At 45.5% G+C, this 21,018-nt stretch overlaps 1 protein-coding gene across 1 annotated transcript in view; it reads right to left on the bottom strand.

Annotated features, from left to right (window-relative positions):
• Positions 1–21,018, bottom strand: part of cps1 (carbamoyl-phosphate synthase 1, mitochondrial) — a 289,732-nt gene that overhangs the window by 18,332 nt on the left and 250,382 nt on the right. Inside the window, exons 35-36 of the mRNA XM_051930296.1 lie at positions 6,204–6,263; positions 3,797–3,915 (exon numbers count right to left, since the gene is read on the bottom strand). Of these exons, the coding sequence (XP_051786256.1) occupies positions 3,797–3,915; positions 6,204–6,263 (179 nt within the window). The remainder of the gene's footprint in view (positions 1–3,796; positions 3,916–6,203; positions 6,264–21,018) is intronic.

The raw sequence follows: 21,018 nt of genomic DNA, 5'->3' as shown, positions 1-21,018 counted from the left end.
CAGCACATGTCCAAACCAATGCAATCTTGCCTCTCTGACTTTGTCTCCTAACCGTCCCACCTGAGCTGACCCTCTAATGTCCTCATTTCTAATCCTGTCCATCCTCGTCGCACCCAATGCAAATCTTAGCATCTTTAGCTCTGCCACCTCCAGCTCTGTCTCTTGTGCCACCGTCTCCAGCCCATATAACACAGCTGGTCTCACTACTGTCCTGTAGACCTTCCCTGTCACTCTTGCTGATACTCGTCTGTCACAAATCACTCCTGATACTCTTCTCCACCCACTCCACCCTGCCTGCAGTCTCTTCTTCACTTCTCTTCCACACTCCCCATTACTCTGTACTGTTGATCCCAAGTATTTAAACTCATCCACCTTCGCCAACTCTACTCCCTCATCCTCACCATTCCTCTGACCTCCCTCTTATTCACACACATGTATTCTGTCTTGGTGGTCCTGCTGAACTTCATTCCTCTCCTCTCTAGAGCAGATCTCCACCTCTCCAGGGTCTCCTCAACCTATCGCTACAGATTACAATGTCATCAGCGAACATCACAGTCCAACAGTGCATGATAAAAACACACAGAGGTGTCAATGGAAACAAGCTAAATGGAGAAATGCTGGTCTCATTTGTCATTTGCATGTTACTGCTAATTCGGAGCAATTAAAAACCAAGAATACAGCTGTGGAAGACTAAAATAAGCAATAAGGGTTCAAAATCTTAAAGACCTTCTTCTTCTTCTTTCGGCTGCTCCTGTTAGGGGTTGTCACAGTGGATCATCTTCTTCCATATCTTTCTGACCTTGTCATCTGAGTGAATTTCCCCTTGGGATTAACTATGAATTTCCCCTTGGGATTAATAAAGTATCTATCTATCTATCTATCTATCTATCTATCTATCTATCTATCTATCTATCTATCTATCTATCTATCTATCTATCTATCTATCTATCTATCTATCTATCTATCTATCTCTGTCACCCCCACCACCTGCATGTCGTCTCTCACCACATCCATAAACCTTCCTCTTCTCCCCTTCCCTGGCAGCTCTATCCTTAGCACCCTTCTCCCAATATACCCCTCATCTCTCCTCTGCACATGTCCAAACCAACGCAAAACCGTCCCACCTGAGCTGACCCCCTGATGTCCTCATTTCTAATCCTGTCCATCCTCATCACACCCAATGCAAATCTTAGCACCTTTGACTCTGCCACCTCCAGCTCTTAAAGACCAAGACCTCTAAAATGAAGCCAGAGTGTTACTTGAGCAATAAGTGCTTCTTATTAAGCCATTGAGTTGGAGCAAAAACCTGCAGCCACTGCAGCCCTCCAGGAACGACTTTGCCCACCGCTGTTCTAAGGTATTAATGCCGTGGTGTCTATCAGCCTCGGCCATTGCTGTCTGTGACGAGTGATGAGTGGATGTCACGTAGGTAAGAACTGCAGGTGTACATGTAAATCAAGGCGCTAATAATTTAGGCATTTCCAGCATGAACCTGACCACCAATATAATAAGAAGGTTAAAGTGTCTTCTAATGTGTCAATAATGAAGAATTTCTAGTTTGCTTTTGTACAACTCTACATTTTCACCTAGGGGTTCATTATGTAATAACTAGTTCAGAAAAAAGTGAAGATTTGAGAAAAAAATTGATCTGCTTTAGCCTGCACAAAACTTGGATGGAACTTTTAGAAAAAGAAAAGAAAACCAACTCCACTGCAAATGTCTGGGGTGGCACAAGGAGCACTAAGGAGCCATAGAATTAAAGAGGAGCCCCTTGTGTGTGTGCACTGAATCAGAAGGAGATAGAATTGTTGTAATGAAAAGGATCAGGAGCTATAGCCTTGGGGGTTTGGGGGTCTTCAGGTGCTTAAGCCCCTGATCTCTAGACCCCAGCCCCTCATCCTTCAGTCCCAGAAATACACCATCAATAGCAGCCAGACCCTGATCTTCTTGCCCATTGCATACAATATAGCCCCTGATGAACTGTGAACCGTTCATTTAACACACACGTACAACTTCCTGTGAGACCCCAAAGGGGAGCCCTGCCCCCACTCATACGTGTATGACTTCTTGTGAGACCCCAAAGGTGTGCCCTGCCCCCGTTCATATATGTATGACTTCCTGCGAGACCCCAAAGGGGAGCCCTGCCTCCGTTCATATATGTATGACTTCCTGCGAGACCCCAAAGGTGTGCACTACCCCCACTCATACATGTATGACTTCCTGCGAGACCCCAGAGGTGTGCCCTGCCCCCACTCATACATGTATGACTTCCTGCGAGACCCCAGAGGTGTACCCTGCCCCCACTCATACATGTATAACTTCCTGTGAGACCCCAAAGGTGTGCCCTGCCCCCCACTCATACATGTATGACTTCTTGTGAGACCCCAAAGGTGTGCCCTGCCCCCGCTCATACGTGTATGACTTCCTGTGAGACCCCAAAGGTGTGCCCTGCCCCCGCTCATACGTGTATGACTTCCTGCAAGACCCCAAAGGTGTGCCCTGCCCCCGCTCATACATGTATGACTTCCTGCGAGACCCCAAAGGTGTGCCCTGCCCCCGCTCATACGTGTATGACTTCCTGTGAGACCCCAAAGGTGTGCCCTGCCCCCCACTCATACATGTATGACTTCTTGTGAGAGATGTATGACTTCCTGCGAGACCCCAAAGGTGTGCCCTGCCCCCGCTCATACGTGTATGACTTCCTGCGAGACCCCAAAGGTGTGCCCTGCCCCCGCTCATACGTGTATGACTTCCTGCGAGACCCCAAAGGTGTGCCCTGCCCCCGCTCATACATGTATGACTTCCTGCGAGACCCCAAAGGTGTGCCCTGCCCCCGCTCATACGTGTATGACTTCCTGTGAGACCCCAAAGGTGTGCCCTGCCCCCGCTCATACGTGTATGACTTCCTGCGAGACCCCAAAGGTGTGCCCTGCCCCCGCTCATACGTGTATGACTTCCTGCGAGACCCCAAAGGTGTGCCCTGCCCCCCACTCATACATCTATGACTTCCTGTGAGACCCCAAAGGGGAGCCCTGGCCCCACTCTTGGATTTCACATCCATTTAGGATTCACGTGATGCCCTGCTCTTCAGACTTTTACCCGTGTGCGCCAATCACAGAGTATCTAAGACTCTGATCCCTGCAAATCTTACAAATTCCGCTGATAAGGAGATGAGATGTCATCCAAACATCAAGCCGACGTTGTCACCAAAGTCTATCTGATCTGTCGTCAAGTACCAAACTCTAAATCAAAGAGCTTCTGTTAAGTTTATATAATTATTTTCATTCTAATCTTGGAACTGTCTGATCGACTTTTTTTTTGTCATCCCTCTGATGATGTCACACATTCCTGGAGCACTCTGGGTAGATTGCCATAGCAACTGGTAATGCTAACATCTCAAAATGCTTGTAACTGAACAAAAAGGCGTCACAAAATGAGAGTAAATTATTTCACTGATTTAGGACACCCTGCTAAATAAAAACAAAAGGCCAGCATTAAATTGTTCTGTAAAAAAAAAAAAATTGAGAAAATCCCGCCAAATTTTTATAACAAACGGCAATCGTAGTTCATCATGTGCTGCGTCTCCTGACTTTCACGCCCCTCTCAAAGACCACCACCTCTTGCTTAGCCAGGACATTAGGGCTTCAGACAGAACACAAACCCAGCAGACACTACGGCTCTCCATGAACAGAGGGCGCTAGATCCACTCAAGGATGAAGATGGCATGATGGGCACACTGTCATTTTGACCCCCCAACCCCCACATGATGTGACAATTTTTTTTATTCTGCTCTCACCTGGAAATTTTAGCCAGAGACCCTGAGCTTTGTTGTTCCTCTTGTGACGGCCATGCCACCGGGATCGAGGACACATCATTGGCATTGAGCCAGGCGGAAGTGGCTTCTGTGGCATACAGCTGAAAAGGCAGACATGGGCACGTTTTAGACAAAAATGGCCATAGAAATGGACTTATAAATATTGATACACCTTAGATGACTAATTTATTTGTATTATAATGCATGGTGTACAGTCCCCCCCCCCCCCCCCCTCACCAGTATGCAACTGACGATTATTATCTTCATGAAAGAAACAAAGAGAGAGAAGAAAAAAACATTGCCGAGGGTCTCCTGTTATCAAAATAGTTGCTGACAGAATGGTGGAGGGAGAAGGGAGACCTTTGACTGCATGTTAGAGGTAGCCCAGGGCTGGATGACATAAACCGCTGACCCCTGAACAATGGATACGAGATGAAAGTGGGCGAGAGAAGAGGAAAATAATCACAGGCGACAAGCTACAATTTCAAACTGGTGAAAGGAAAACAGGCCTGGCTCTGCTAGGCAGAAATGGACACGTATGCCGGGATGATCTCCACATCTTCCGTGGAGCAGAGCTTTCATTAAACCTACTGCAGAAAATGCATGTAATGATGCAACTCATCCAGTAGGGGGCACCGGAGAGCCAACATTTGTAAAGCCATGCCTGACTGGTCGTATAAAACCCCCCAGAAAAACATACGGCCGATAAAGAGACACTGAAGGATAATAGCAAAGTTAATACGCCTCTAGAAGTGCGATCACATTGACGGGGGGACCCCCACCTGTGGTGCAAAGACTAGAGGGGGTTGGTTATTAAACTCTCTCAGGGTGGATGTCGACTTTTGTCGAAATTCGGGATGTAGGGGAGGGTAATCAACTGTAAATCAGCTGAGACAAAACTCGCCGTTACATTTTAGTTTGACTCTCTTTGCTAGAAGGAAAGTTAGTTTTCGTTGATTTGACCTCGATTCCATATACGTGAGTGAGCAGTGAAGAGCCAGTAACTTCTAAAGTGGCATCGAGATCTGGTGAGAGACCAAAACGAACGCGCAAAGCAAAATACTCTGTGGATGACGTTTTATGAATTATTGATGAATCAGACTCGGATTTCGCTGCTGTGATCTGGAGATCAAAAACGAAAGTGAGGTACCAGAATCAACTGATGGCAGTGCTGAACACGCTCGTGTAGCTGATTCACCTGGGAGGACCGTCACTTACGAGGACAAGAGGTACAAACCGGATTGTGTCACACTGCGACTGTCACCGCCGTGCAAAGACAGCCAGGCTGGCCTGCCGTATATTCCTGCTGGCCATCAAGCTGCCCCACACAGTCACTGCTGCTGGAAGAGACGCCAACACAAGTGCAGCAACAGACATTTTATGTGTGAAACCCGATTTTTGGAAAAAATATTCAGCCCTCAAAGAGTTAATCACGCCAGCTCTGTATCTGGTTAGTTTGATCTACCCAATCACAAGTCAATCTACACCTCATTGGTTTATGCGCTCATCTCCTATTCGATCGTATCGTGAGAGAGATGTGAATGGTAAGACGGATCTGACTGACTGGAATTTGACCGAGTTGTTTTATACAAATTTCTAAGTATGTGTGGATTTATTTTTTATACTGAAAAGTATCCCATAATGCACAGTGTTTCCTGAAGTTAGATCAATCCCATGTTGGATCACATTTATACCTTACAAGAACCGCCCCAGGGTTCACTTTCTACCGCACCGTAGCCTCCATTGCTAAAGCGTCCCACTCCAGTTGCTTTGGTCCACAACATCTCAACATCTAAACAAACTGGACTATGGAGGAAATCACTCCAGAGCTCGGAGAGGACACTCCAAATGAACTAGGTGCGAAAACTGATGATAACATTGTCCAAGTTTCCGGATTAAAAAAAAAAAACAAAAAAATGGAGAAAATCTCATTTTAAAAACTTTAGGATTCAAGGACCTTTGCCTGATTATTGTAGCCTTGATTTATGGCTAACGTTCAGGATGAAGCATTTGGGCTCCACGGTTTTTCTGGCTCTGATATCTGCTTGTTTACTTTATTTGGAATTCATTTTTGGCTCACGGCCATTTCACCCAAGACGTCACGGTATGTTGTTTTTAAGGTTGTCCTAAATCCTTACTCATCTTATAGTCCCAAGAAAACTGAAATTAGTGGAGCAGAGCTCAGGTGGAACAAGCCTGACGTGGGCCCTGACGTCCTCTCAACCATGTTAGTCCACAGATATCTCCTAACTAAGATGACTAAGGTGGAGGACCTGAGTGATGGCTCATGACGAGAGCACCACACGTATTCAGAACATCGGTTATGCCGCCCGGCCATTATTTGCCTCCCCTCGGCGGGATATCCCCTTAGTAACTCTGAACGTCTTACCTTGAAGCCTTCTTCCTGTAATTGATGGGCTGTGGCTAAGAACTGTGGCCGAAAGGAATGCTGTGCAAAAGAACAGAAAAGGTTAGTCGGGCTCAAATCTACACTCCAGTGGCAGTTCCAAAATATGAGGCTCTGGTAATTCTAAGGCAAATCAAAAAATAATAAAGCAAAGCCTTTCTCCATTGTATCTCATCGAAGAACAAGTTTTGACAAAAATTTCACAAAGGACGGCAACATCAGAGTTGGAGAACGTAGCCCTTGACATGACAACAGGCCCATGTGGGTCGCACACCGACTCGCTGTCCTGAATATGTGGCTCAGAGGGGATAGGGTGGCCAGCTGGACTCGATCCTCCAGATTTCCTGTCTTCAGATACTCATCACACTGAAATTTTGGTTTCTTTCTCCTTCATGGCTACCTGGACTTAAGCATGCAGTGAAGTGGTTCATTATTTCTCTATAAGTGATTATCCCCATCCTGCTGCCTGCTTTACAGTCTGTGCTATACAACGAATAAAACCGCAGCCAGGTGAAGTAGATACCAATGATTATCTCGCTTCAATGTCCTGTCATGGGGTGGGATACATTAGGCAGCAAAGTGAACACTCACTTCTTGAAAGTGATGAGATGGAAGCAGGAAAAATGGACAAGTATAAAGATTTGAGCAACTTTCACAAGGGCCAAATTGTGATGACTGGATGACAGGGTTAGAGTATCTCCAAAATGGCAGGTTATGAAGGGTATTCCAAGTACGAAGTGGCGGGTATCTACCAAAAATGATGAACATGAGACAAGGTCATGGGTGTCTAAGGCTCACTGAAGCTTGTGAGGAGTGAAAGCTGCTAAAAAAATGTAGAGCTGGCCAAGAAAGAAAGGTACTTGTTGTGTAGGCCATGCTGACTACTGTGCCAAAAGGGCCTCCAATGGGCACATGAGCATCAGAGCTGGACCATGGAGCAATGGAAGTAGGTGGCCTGGTCTAATGAATCACATTTTTGTTTAGATAATGTGGACCGACAGGTGTGTGTGCATCTTTCACCTGTGGAAGAGATGGCAGCAGGGTGCACTGTGGGAAGCCGGCGGAGACAATGTTCTGTGGAGGAACCTTGGCTCCTGGCATTCATGTGGTTGTTACTTTGACATGTGCCACCTACCTTAAGGTGGTTGCAGACCACATGCACCCCCTTCATGGTGCTGGCATTGCCTGATGGCAGTGACCTCATTCAGCCGGATAATACACCTTGACAAGTCAAGTCAAGTCGGGGAGCATGCACTGTTACAGTGCGTTGCCGCACCCACTACACAACGAAACAACTTGGGACCCCTCAGGCTGACACGCGGTCTAGTCTCACCCTCCGGAAATGACCCTCTATCTGCCGCAGCCAGGTGTTACGTGGGCGATCCCTTGGTTTGGTCCAGCCACTCTGGTCCCCAACAATGAGGATCTTACGAGCTGGATCACCCTCGGGGAAACGCGCCACATGGCCGTAGTGCTGTATCTGACGCTCCTTCACAAAGCAGGTAATGCGCCTCATCCGGGACTCCATGAGCAACCGCTCATTCGACACAAAATCAAACCAACGGTACCCATGGATTTTCCGGAGAGACACAGTACTGAGGAGTCCAGTCTTCGTCTCATGTCACTGGATAGCATCCATGTCTCGCAACCATATAGCAAGACAGGAAGCACCAGGTCTCTAAAGACTTGGACCTTCGTCCTTTTGCATAGATATCGGGAGTGCCACACACCCCTTTCCAGTGACCTCATGACCCCCCCATGCTCTCTCAATCCGTCTACTGACTTCATAGGAAGAGTCACCAGAGACATGAATGTCACTGCCCAGGTAAGTAAACCTCTCAACAAGGTCAACACTCTCTCTGCAACTAGACACACTGCTGATGGCTGTGCCCAAGAGGTCATTAAAGGCCTGGATGTTGGTTTTTATCAGGACCCTCGCAAGCCCAGACACTCAGACTCCTCACTCAGTCTCTCGAGCTCCCCGATCATCATCAGCATCATCAGCAAAGTCAAGATCCGTGAACCTTTCTTCACCAACAGATGCCCCACAGCCACTGGACCCCACAACTTTGCCCAAACACGTTGACAGACTACAAAAACTGTTCAGGAATGGTTTGAGAAACATGACAAAGATTGCGGGGTATTGACTCGGCTGAGGTCTCAGTCCAATCAAACATCTGTAGGAGGTGCTGGAAGGACAAGTCTGATCCATGATGGTCCCATACCTTGTGACTTACATGCAGTAGTTAGAATCTAACAAAAGTGGTCCAAGGAAGGACAAGTGGTGAACAAGCAACAAGGTCATGGGTGTCTAAGACTCACTGAAGCTTGTGAGGAGTGAAAGCTGCTGAAAAACATAGAGCTGGCCAAGAAAGAAAGGTACTTGCTGTGTAGGCCATGCTGACTACTGTGCCAAAAGGGCCTCCAATGGGCACATGAGCATCAGAGCTGAACCATGGAGCAATGGAAGTAGGTGGCCTGGTCTAATGAATCACGTTTTCATTTAGACTATGTGGACCTATGGGTGTGTGTGCGTCGTTCACCTGTGGAAGAGTTGGCAGCAGGGTGCACTGTGGGAAGCCGGTGGAGACAATGTTCTGTGGAGGAACCTTGGCTCCTGGCATTCATGTGGTTGTTACTTTGACATGTGCCACCTACCTTAAGGTGGTTACAGACCACATGCACCTCTTCATGGTGCTGGCATTGCCTGATGGCAGTGACCTCATTCAGCAGGATAATACACCTTGACAGCCTACAAAAATTGTTCAGGAACGGTTTGAGGAACATGACAAAGATTGTGAGGTACTGACTCGGCTGAGGTCTCAGTCCAATCGAGCGTCTGTAGGAGGTGCTGGAAGGACACTCAGACTCCTCACTCAGTCTCTCGAGCACCCCGATCAGAGCATCCATTGACTCCGCAAAGATCACAGCATCATCAGCAAAGTCAAGATCCGTGAACCTTTCTTCACCAACCCATAGCCACTGGACCCCACAACTTTGCCCAAACACCTTGACAGACTACAAAAACTGTTCAGGAACGTTTTGAGGAACATGACAAAGATTGCGAGGTATTGACTCGGCTGAGGTCTCAGTCCAATCGAACATCTGTAGGAGGTGCTGGAAGGACACTCAGACTCCTCACAGTCTCTCGAGCACCCCGATCAGAGCCTCCACTGACTCCGCGAAGATCACAGCATTGTCAGCAAAGTCAAGATCCGTGAACCTTACTTCACCAACCCATAGCCACTGGACCCCACAACTTTGCCCAAACACCTTGACAGACTACAAAAACTGTTCAGGAACGGTTTGAGGAACATGACAAAGATTGTGAGGTACTGACTCGGCTGAGGTCTCAGTCCAATCGAACATCTGTAGGAGGTGCTGGAAGGACAAGTCTGATCCATGATGGTCCCATACCTTGTGACTTACATGCAGTAGTTAGCATTTACCAAAAGTGCTCCAAGGAAGGACCCAATCTTGGAGCAGACAAAGAGAAGGAAGACTAACTGCATACCCATCCCAAATAACCGGGTGGGATACTTGCCACTTATCCCCATATCCTCCGCAGGTGTTTGGTGAATTAATAAAATGTTACCTGAAAGGACAGAGTTAAAATTTCACCGTGTGAATTCATAGCTCTGTTTAATGGATTGAAAACAAATCTTGAGAGGACCAAGGTGGTGGTGGAGGTGGGGGTGAGGGGGGGGTTTGCAAAATCCTTCATCTCTGAAAGCTTCCATGAAGCTCTCAGTGAGCCACGTTATGATGTGCAGGGCTTGGAGAGGCTCAGTTCACTCATCCCTGCAGTAAATTAATTAATGTTCTACCTCTGGAATGAAGCGCAGACCGAGGGGCCGTGCCCTTTAACTTAAGCCCTTACTTCATAAAGCACGTCCCCCCCACCCCTCCAAGGACCTTCACAGAGAAGACAAAAAAAAAAAAAAAAACAAGAATGTTATCTTGCATAAGAACGCCTTGAACGTGTACAGGACCCCCTTGATGCATTTTAAATCCAGTAAATGAGAGCCGTGCCAACGAACCCGAGAGATCTCCATTCCGTACGGGCGCAGGTGCAGACAACTCCAATGTTTTAAGAGGTTCGAAAATAGAGCAGAATCCTATCACCACCATCTGGATGACAATAAGAGTCGGGGTTTGAGGCGGCGAGAGATATTAGGCTGCGATTTTAGATTCAAGTGCAAATCTCCAGGAGCCTCCCAGAAGTCAGCCTTGCAGAGGGTGGTCCTCTTATCAAAAAGAAAAGAATTCAGACGTGTGCCACTTACGTTTGAGTGTGGAAACATAGCAAAGATAAAAGAAAAAAATAATCTTTTAAAGATACAGTTAGGCTAACTACATAATGCAACATTCTCCAGCCAAGTTAATCCATTATGGGGTCTATCTAAGGGGGACCGGAGCCAATAATATATAAAAATATTGAATAAAAGGCAGAAAAAAAAAACAACCCTCTGGATGGGAAACCAGCAGAGGGCCAGTTTGGAACCAGTAGGTAACTTCGCTTTGCTTGCCCCCCCCCACTCCCCCCCCGGGGCCTCTGCTGCTCACGTTGTGAAAGGGAAGGGGGGGGGCTGAACGCACCGAGCTGGTGGGGGAGTGGGACGTTAAAGTGTCTCTCTGAGATGATCACGTCTCGACCCAAGATTTTTTTATATATTTAGATACAGTGCATCCAGAAAGTATTCACAGCGCATCACTTTTTCCACATTTTGTTATGTTACAGCCTTATTCCAAAATGGATTCAATTCATTTTTTTCCTCAGAATTCTACACACAACACCCCATAATGACAACGTGAAAAAAGTTTACTTGAGGTTTTTGCAAATTTATTAAAAATAAAAAAATTGAGAACGCACATGTACATAAGTATTCACAGCCTTTGCCATGAAGCTCAAAATTGAGCTCAGGTCCATCCTGTTTCCCCTGATCATCCTTGAGATGTTTCTGCAGCTTCATTGGAGTCCACCTGTGGTAAATTCAGTTGACTGGACATGATTTGGAAAGGCACACACCTGTCTATAGAAGGTCCCACAGTTGACAGTTCATGTCAGAGCACAAACCAAGCATGAAGTCAAAGGAGTTGTCTGTAGACCTCAGAGACAGGATTGTCTCGAGGCACAAATCTGGGGAAGATTACAGAACAATTTCTGCTGCTTTGAAGGTCCTAATGAGCACAGTGGCCTCCATCATCCGTAAGTGGAAGAAGTTCGAAACCACCAGGACTCTTCCTAGAGCTGGCCAGCCATCTAAACTGAGCGATCGGGGGAGAAGGGCCTTTGTCAGGGAGGTGACCAAGAACCCGATGGTCACTCTGTCAGAGCTCCAGAGGTCCTCTGTGGAGAGAGGAGAACCTTTCAGAAGGACAACCATCTCTGCAGCAATCCACCAATCAGGCCTGTATGGTAGAGTGGCCAGACGGAAGCCACTCCTTAGTAGAAGGCACATGGCAGCCCACCTGGAGTTTGCCAAAAGGCACCTGAAGGACTCTCAGACCATGAGAAAGAAAATTCTCTGGTCTGATGAGACAAAGATTGAACTCTTTGGTGTGAATGCCAGGCGTCACGTTTGGAGGAAACCAGGCACCGCTCATCACCAGGCCAATACCATCCCTACAGTGAAGCATGGTGGTGGCAGCATCATGCTGTGGGGATGTTTTTCAGCGGCAGGGACTGAGAGACTAGTCAGGATAAAGGGAAAGATGACTGCAGCAATGTACAGAGACATCCTGGATGAAAACCTGCTCCAGAGCGCTCTTGATCTCAGACTGGGGCGACGGTTCATCTTTCAACAGGACAACGACCCTAATCACACAGCCAAGATATCAAAGGAGTGGCTTCAGGACAACTCTGTGAATGTCCTTGAGTGGCCCAGGCAGAGCCCAGACTTGAATCCGATTGAACATCTCTGGAGAGATCTTAAAATGGCTGTGCACCGACGCTTCCCATTCAACCTGATGGAGCTTGAGAGGTGCTGCAAAGAGGAATGGGCGAAACTGGCCAAGGATAGGTGTGCCAAGCTTGTGGCATCATATTCAAAAAGACTTGAGGCTGGAATTGCTGCCAAAGGTGCATCGACAAAGTATTGAGCAAAGGCTGTGAATACTTATGGACATGGGATTTCTCAGTTTGTTTATTTTTAATAAATTTGCAAAAACCTCAAGTAAACTTTTTTCACGTTGTCATTATGGGGTGTTGTGTGTAGAATTCTGAGGAAAAAAATGAATTTAATCCATTTTGGAATAAGGCTGTAACATAACAAAATGTGGAAAAAGTGATGCGCTGTGAATACTTTCCGGATGCACTGTAGATAGATATTGTGGGCAGGTCCTGGAATGACAGGTCGTCCAAAACAAAATCACAGTCTTTGGTGATAAAGTCAGTTGCCTCTCAGGCACAACAACAAAGTATCCGGCTCTTGGCTGTCAAATAAGGATCATTTACTGGACCTCCGTCCAGCAGGCTTCTCTTAATACAAATGACCCCTCCTTCCAGGCTTTTTATAACGCACAAACTGGAAGGGGCGGAGCTAAGTGCCCTCACTGGGCGGTTTCCTGGTGCTGCTGGGAGTGAAGGAGAAGAGAATGCTAGCGACAGCGCCCCCTCTCTCTCCCTGGCGGGTTATCATATACCCTGATTGAGCCTGTGAGGAGATCCTCCGATGTGCATGTGTGACAACATACATAAACATAGGGTTATTTTTTATGTTTTTTTAATTTTATTTTAAAAGATAGGTGTTATTCTTGACACTAACATATCATTTAAAACACACATCACAAAACTTTCTAAAATATGTCTTTCGATCTTAAAAATGCTGTAATATTAAGGCGTTTTCTAAATTTTCAGGAAACTGAGAAGTTAATTCATGCTTATTTTTCTAGCAGGATTACCGACTGCAATGTGTTGTTCACTGGCTGTTCAAATCGTTCTTTATGCAGCTTTCAGTTAATTCAAAACACTGCTGAAATAATCATTACAAAAACTAGAAGATGTGAACACATCACTCCAGTTCTCACGTCCTTACACTAGCTTCCAGCAAAGTTTAGGGCAGATTTCAAAATCCTCCTTTTAACTTAAAAATCAAAAAAAAGGAATTGCCAAAAATGAAAATTAGAATTGGGCAGCAAGGTGGCGCAGTGGGTAGCGTTGTTGCCTCGCAGTTAGGAGAAACTGGGTTCACTTCCCGGGTCCTCCCTGAATGGAGTTTGCATGTTCTCCCCGTGTCTGCGTGGGTTTCCTCCCACAGTCCAAAGACATGCAGGTTAGGTGCATTGGTGATCCAAAATTGTCCCTAGGGTGTGCTTGGTGTGTGCCCTGTGGTGGGCTAGCGCACTGCCCAGGGGTTTGTTTCCTGCCTTGTGCCCTGTGTTGGCTGGGATTGGCTCTGGCAGACCCCCGTGACCCTGTAGTTAGGATATAGTGGGTTGGATAATGGATGGATGGATGAATATTGGAATTAGCTCCAGTGACTCAAACACCTCTCCCCCCCCCAGCAAAAAAAAGTGTAAAATTATGGGAAACATATAAAAAAAAAAAAAAATCAGCAAAAGAAACCAAATCCTAATAGACCCTGCAAGGAGGGCTGTCAAAAACAGGGCCTGTTAAAGCCCATTGAGGCATTCCTTGTGTGATTTTTGGGCTCTACAAGAAATAAATTATTGTTGATGTTGACTACACGTATCTGCAGATCATCATCATCGTCAAATCTAAACTGCCGCGCTCAGGTACGTCAGTATATTCTGGAGCCACGCCCCTAACAACCGTGTCATGTATCTTAGCGACCGTTACACAAAATGGTGGCACCCAAGTCAAAAACAAAAAAGGTGTAGCGGTAAAATCATAAATATGATATACTGTATGTACAGGGAGATTCACTCAAAAGAGGCCCCAAATATTCTGTAATAACTCTTGAAAGGACAAAGCAATCTAACGAAACAACAACGTGCAATGTGCTCCTCAGTATACAGAGCCTGGAACAAACTGGGATGCCCCTGCGTTGGAGTGATGACAGCCGTCGTGACGTTTAACCTCCGTTTGCAACTTCTGGGTGCCTACCGCCCATACCTCTTCACTCAGTCAGGATGGTGGTGTACAGTATTGAGCAGTGCGTCTTCATGGTGCGAACCTATTGGGTCACCGATTCGTTTAAGTGATGTCAGAATCAAGTGGATGATCGCGAGTTAACGGAAGGTTACATCCAGCAAGATGGAGCAACGTGTCACACATCGTCCAGGAGCATGGCAGAAATGGAGTTCTTCTTCGGCAACAGGGTCATTTCAAAGGGGCTTTGGCCACCACGGTCGCCGGATCTGACACCACCAGACTTCTTCCTTTGGGGTCTGCGCAAAGGAAAAGTCTGTCGGGACAAGCACTGCAGAAGATTTGAAGGAAAACATCCAACGTGAAATTATTGCTCTCCCCCCACGAGAGACGCTTGCCGATACGTTCAGGACCATGGAGCGCCGTGTCGAAATGTGTCTGGCAGAAATCGGAAACCACTTCCAGCATCGCATTAATGCAATCGATTACACACACATCAAGGTGTAGAGTGGATTATTGTGGCTCAGATTGCTTCATCCTAACGGGAGTTACAAAAGAATATTCGGGGCCTCTTTCGAGTGAATCTCCCTGTATGATGACAGCATTACATTTCAGCTGTGGGAAAGGCGCTATATAAATAAAATGTATTATTATTATTATTTATTATTATTATTATTAGGGTTTTGTTTTTTGTTTTCTGTATTTTTTGTTCGTTTCTGGATATACAGTAATCCCTCACTTATCGCAGGAGATAGGTTCCAAGGCCGACCGCGATAACTGAATTTCCGCGAAGTAGGGACACTATAATTATTTAATGTGTATTTGGACGTTTTTAAACCCTCCCTGTATTGTTTACAACCCACCATTTACTATATTAATAACAGGGACAACTGCTAAGCAATATGAAATCGGTAGATAAGTTTATACTTACTGTATAGCGAAGTACACGTAACAGCTTGTAGGCGGTCATGACGTCGTCGACCTTGTTGCAAAGATTCCTAAAGCAGATTCCATCCAGACTACTGCCTTATCACGTCCACTTGCAACTCGTTTTGCACCCTGGTTAAAGGACACTGCGGCTGTAGATCTTATATGCTTTTCCTCCTTTTTAAATAAAAAGAATCGATGTCCTGCGGCGGTGTAGCTGTTCCCTTCCTTCAACATATCCAAAACTTTTACCTTTTCTGCAATCATTTGCATCTTCTGTTGGCGCTTGGACATGGCCCCTGAAGCAGTAGCAGGAGCACGTTAATGATGAATAAGTGAGATGAGACTTCCTGGTTAATGCAACACTCCGTCGCTGAGCCAATCAGCAGCACACAGGAACTTAACTGCGTGCTCTGATTGGGTAGCTTCTCAGCCATCTGCCAATAGCATCTCTTGTATGAAATCAACTCGGCAAACCAACTGAGGAAGCAAGTAAAAAGACCCATTGTCCGCAGAAACCCGCGAAACAGCAAATAATCCGCGTTATGTATTTAGATATGCTTACATATAAAATCTGCGAAGTCGTGAATCCGCGAAAAGTGAACCGCGAAGTAGCGAGGGATTACTGTACTGAACATTCGGGGCCTCTTTCGAGTGAATCTCCCTTTATAATGACAGAGTCATATTTCAGCTGTGGGAAAGGCGCTATATAAATAAAATGTATTATTTTTATTATTATTATTATTATTAGGGTTTTTCCCTTGGCTGAGGTTCATATTCTTGTTTTATGTATTTTTGATCCTTTCTGGATATCCTGAACATTCGGGGCCTCTTTCGAGTGAATCTCCCTTTATAATGACAGAGTCATATTTCAGCTGTGGGAAAGGCGCTATATAAATAAAATGTATTATTTTTATTATTATTATTATTATTAGGGTTTTTCCCTTGGCTGAGGTTCATATTCTTGTTTTATGTATTTTTGATCCTTTCTGGATATCCTGAACATTCGGGGCCTCTTTCGAGTGAATCTCCCTTTATAATGACAGAGTCATATTTCAGCTGTGGGAAAGGTTCTATCTATATATATAATTCACTAAGCCGCCGACAAGTAAGCCGCCCATGGCGCACGCAGGAAGGAGCCACGCCCACCAACTCTAAGACCATTGGATACGACGACAACTCGCAGAGCCACGCCCACCAACTCGGACGCGATGACTCGGGAAATATGGCGTCATTTATGTTCGTCTGTGCTAGAGGCCACATGCTTCTCTGAGCCACGTTGACTGTTCATAGAGGCATGTTTCTCGCGGATGTGAATGGCTGTATGCAGCGTGTAAAACATTTTGCGAGGGGTATCCCATGGGATCCTTAAAACAATCCTTTAAAACTGAGGTTAAAACACAATGAAGGAAGCAGTCTGTAAAAACCAATAAGCCCTGTGCCTCTTTTTCATTAGCGTCTCACCTGCTTCACCGATGCAGGCCCTGTAACATGTATATTGAGTCTAGAAAACATGATCAGCAAGTCTTTGATAGGCTGCAACAAAATGATGAAAGAACGGGCGCATTTTTTTCACACAAGCTGGGTGGGTGGGAGTTAGTTAGTTCATTAGTAACAAATTAAACGCGTGTGCATTGTACTCACTGAAAGCAGCGTTACGATTTTAGCAAATGTTCATTTTTTTCCCTCTGCTTAAAAAAACATTACAAAAAACGGCGTGATTATGCGGCGTATACTACACCGCGGGTTGGTATGCAGCGTGTTAAAACAGTTTGTTTGTCACAAATAATTTGCCTTTTACTTTTATACGAAGACAATTTCCTGTTAGATTTGCCTTTGCGATGACAATTAATAAGGCACAGGGCCAAACTTTCAAAAAGATGTGACGCACGCACCACCATGGCAAACTGTTTTACACACCATGGTCTTAGAGTTGGTGGGCGGGTCTCCGTGAGTTGCTTTTGCGAGCGGGCACATGACCAGGCGGTGTGTATGCTTTGAGAACGAGGGTGGACGCGGCAGGACCATCCATGTAAGAAGAGGCATGTTTGTTGCGGATGTGAATCGCTGAATGAGCGTGCGACGGCGGTCCTCCAATTGTCAGTCACGGACAATTGTATGTTTCCCTCTCAAAACACAATGAAGGAAGCAATCTTTAAAAACCAATAAGCCCTGTGCCTCTGTTTCATTAGCGTCTCACCTGCTTCACCGATGCAGGCCCTGCAACAGTCCAGACGCTTCTACACAAGCTGTGTGTGTGTGTGGGTGGGTGTTAGTTAGTTAATTTGTTACTCAAAGGATTTCAAGATTTAATATGCACAAGCGGTAACACTGCAAAAGCAGCCCAAACCAGAAAAGACGGCTGGCAAAAAGTGGCCGACAAATTAAACGCGTGTGCATTGTACTTACTGAAAGCAGCGTTACGGATTTTGCAAATGTTCATTTTTTTTCCCTCTTTTTAGACAACTGTGTCTTTCCGGAAGTGTTCAGCCATCAATATATTATTTTTGCGGCGTTTGCCTGCAGGACCACGTGCAGCGAGCGAGCGAGAGAGAGAGAGAGAGAGCGAGAGCATGTGACACACACATACAGGCACGTGCGCGAGAGAGAGAGAGAGAGAGCGCACGCTGGACACATAATAATAATGATACTTCGTTACATTGATATAAAGCAGTGTTCTCAGTATTCAAAGCACTATCCACACAGGGAGGAACCGGGAAGCGAACCCACAATCTTCCAGAGTCTCCTTACCGCAAAGCAGCAACACTACTACAGCGCCACAAGGCAGTTAAAGAATGCACCGGGCTCGAATTTGTTTTCACTTCTGTAGATAGCATTGTTGCAATGTTACTTTTCTTGGTGGCTTATTACATTACGGATGTTTCACATGTGGCGGCATGGTGGCGCAGTGGGTAACGCTGCTGCCTCGCAGTTGGGAGACCTGGGGACCTGGGTTCGCTTCCCGGGTCCTCCCTGCGTGGAGTTTGCATGTTCTCCCCGTGTCTGTGTGGGTTTCCTCCCACAGTCCAAAGACATGCAGGTTAGGTGGATTGGCGATTCTAAATTGGCCCTAGTGTGTGCTTGGTGTGTGGGTGTGCTTGTGTGTGTCCTGTGGTGGGTTGACACCCTGCCCGGGATTGGTTCCTGCCCTGTGTTGGCTGGGATTGGCTCCAGCAGACCCCCGTGACCCTGTGTTCGGATTCAGCGGGTTGGAAAATGGATGGATGGATGTTTCACATGTTCATTGTTTCCCCTGTGCTTAAAAGACATTAAAAAAGTGTTTCTCAACTGTGACTACAAGTACTGACAACTGTGTCGTTCAGGAAGTGGTCACCCATCAATACATAATTATGCAGCGTATGCTATGCCGCGGGTTGGCTAGTATAAATAAAATGTATTATTATTATTATTAGGGTTTTTCCCTTGGCTGAGATTCATATTCTTGCTTTCTGTATTTTTTGTTCCTTTCTGGATCATTATTTCATGTTTATGTTTCTTTCATGTCTTTTTGTGCTTTTGGTGATGATCCATGTGTTGTGTGTGGGTGGTCCCCTAAGAAGCTGGGCCACCTGCCAATGACTGCCAGGAAATGCCCTCCGCCCTATACATCCAGAGGGTCTCCCACAGTTCCTGGTGGTTCATTTCAGTTTTGGGGATTCCTTGTGGGTTTTCTGTGCCTTTTCTGATATTCAGACCCCAAACCCCCTAAACCCGCCCCAACCCCCCGCGCTGACTTTGTTTCTTTTTTGGTTGCAGTGCCACTCTGCTCTTTGGAGCTTTGCAGTATTTCAGGGCATCATTCGTTGAAATAAAACCTTTTTTAACTTTTTATAAACTTTCTGTGTTTTTCCAGTTCTCTAGCTGGGGTGTGGTGGTTCATCCCCCTCTAGTGGGCATTTCTGAAAGTGCAAAATAATTAGGCCCAAAAATTTTAAAATTTCTAGTTCTATTATTAAACAAGTTAGAAAAAAGGTGATTTTAAGGAAGAATACACTTTTAACTTCACCCACTATGGGCGCACTTGGCTATCCGCGCTGGACGTTTGTCTTATTTGCTCCTTATTGTTAATCCCCCTTCTGTCCTTCAGGTTGTAATAAAGCTGACACCTCTTAGACTCTCCCAGCCCCTCTCTGGTCCCATTTTGAGTTCCAAGATGGCCCAAGAGTGCCCCCTACAGTTCAATTCATCTTCCTCATGCCATCTCCCTGATGGATTTCGCCTCCTTCTAACAGCCATCACCATAGTCCCCCATTAATTATTACAAGAGTGCCAGTGTACAATTCTGACACCCAGTCTTGGGTTCTCTGAGTGATTGATGCGAGCCATTCTTGCGATCCAGCTAACATTGATTGCATTGCGATGGATGAAGTTGCCTAACAACCTTTTACTTTATATAAAAAAAAACGAGAACTTTTTCGCCACAAGGTTTAATTACCCCCTAGTTTCTCTTTCGCTTTGTCCCAGATGGGTTGTTTGTGAGCTGGACGTAGTGCCACATTGTTGGAGCACAGCCTGTTGGACCAGACGCTGGAGATTCCTGGTCCCCCACATCAGGCAGTGCCCGTTACGGAGAAGTATTTAAAGGCTGACTGGATCTGTTCGGCTACCCGCCGTATGCCATTTCCTCACATGCAGGCATTAAAAACTGACTCTGCAGCCCTTATGAAGCTGTTTCTCCCATTATTTTCCCAAGCAGAAAAGATAAGTATAAAACATGACAATATTGGCAGGTTCCCAAATAGCTAACTGCTCTGCCTTCTGGGGGTGTTGTGTTTCATAATGGTGTTATATACTTCTATGAAACGAGTATTGAGCGCTTGTGACACATAAAACAGCTTCTCCATGATGAGGAATAACTACTGTCAACTTCCATCTGGGCTTAAAAAGATTTAAAAGCAGATTGTGAGAGTGCCAGGGATGGATGCGCTTGTGAGGAGCAGCAGATAGCGGAAGACATGACAGCACGGGCTGCAAGTTTCTTATTTACTGTAACTAATAACTAAACACATCAGACTTCTTTATGTGACTTATTATTTACAACACCCCGCCAGTTAGCCAGACATAAAGCGGGATGTCTGCTGCCAATTATAGTAGAGTATGGCAGAGGCGCTGGCGAAGAACAAGGATGGCGGGGCTGTCATCTTCATGTGCTTTTTCAAGTCAACCCAAAAAGTTCCCTTTTCCTAATCATGAAGAGAAGGTGGGAAAACAAAACAAGAAACAGTTACTGGGAGAGTTTATACCAGGAGGGGGTCAAAATGTCTGAAGTGACTCGTACGGTGGGCCATATAAAGTATAGGTGGGCCTGTGAACTCTGGCAACTGAGCACATGTGGTAATGGCAAACAGCAACTTTAAATATCGATGGGTCAGAAACGCACTCTGTGATAGATAGATAGATAGATACTATATAATGAAGATAGACAGATAAAAAGGCACTATATAATGAAGATAGATAGATAGATAGATAGATAGATAGATAGATAGATAGATAGATAGATAGATAGATAGATAGATAGATAGATAGAAAGGCACTATATAATGAAGATAGACAGATAAAAAGGCACTATATAATGAAGATAGATAGATAGATAGATAGATAGATAGATAGATAGATAGATAGATAGATAGATAGATAGATAGATAGATAGATAGATAGATAGATAGATAGATAGGCACTATATAATGAAGATAGATAGATAGATAGATAGATAGATAGATAGATAGATAGATAGATAGATAGATAGATAGATAGATAGATAGAAAGGCACTATATAATGAAGATAGACAGATAAAAGGGCACTATATAATGAAGATA

The sequence above is a fragment of the Erpetoichthys calabaricus genome, chromosome 8, assembly GCF_900747795.2.
Source record: "Erpetoichthys calabaricus chromosome 8, fErpCal1.3, whole genome shotgun sequence".
NCBI lineage: Eukaryota > Metazoa > Chordata > Cladistia > Polypteriformes > Polypteridae > Erpetoichthys > Erpetoichthys calabaricus.
This window is presented reverse-complemented; position numbering and strand designations above follow the sequence as displayed.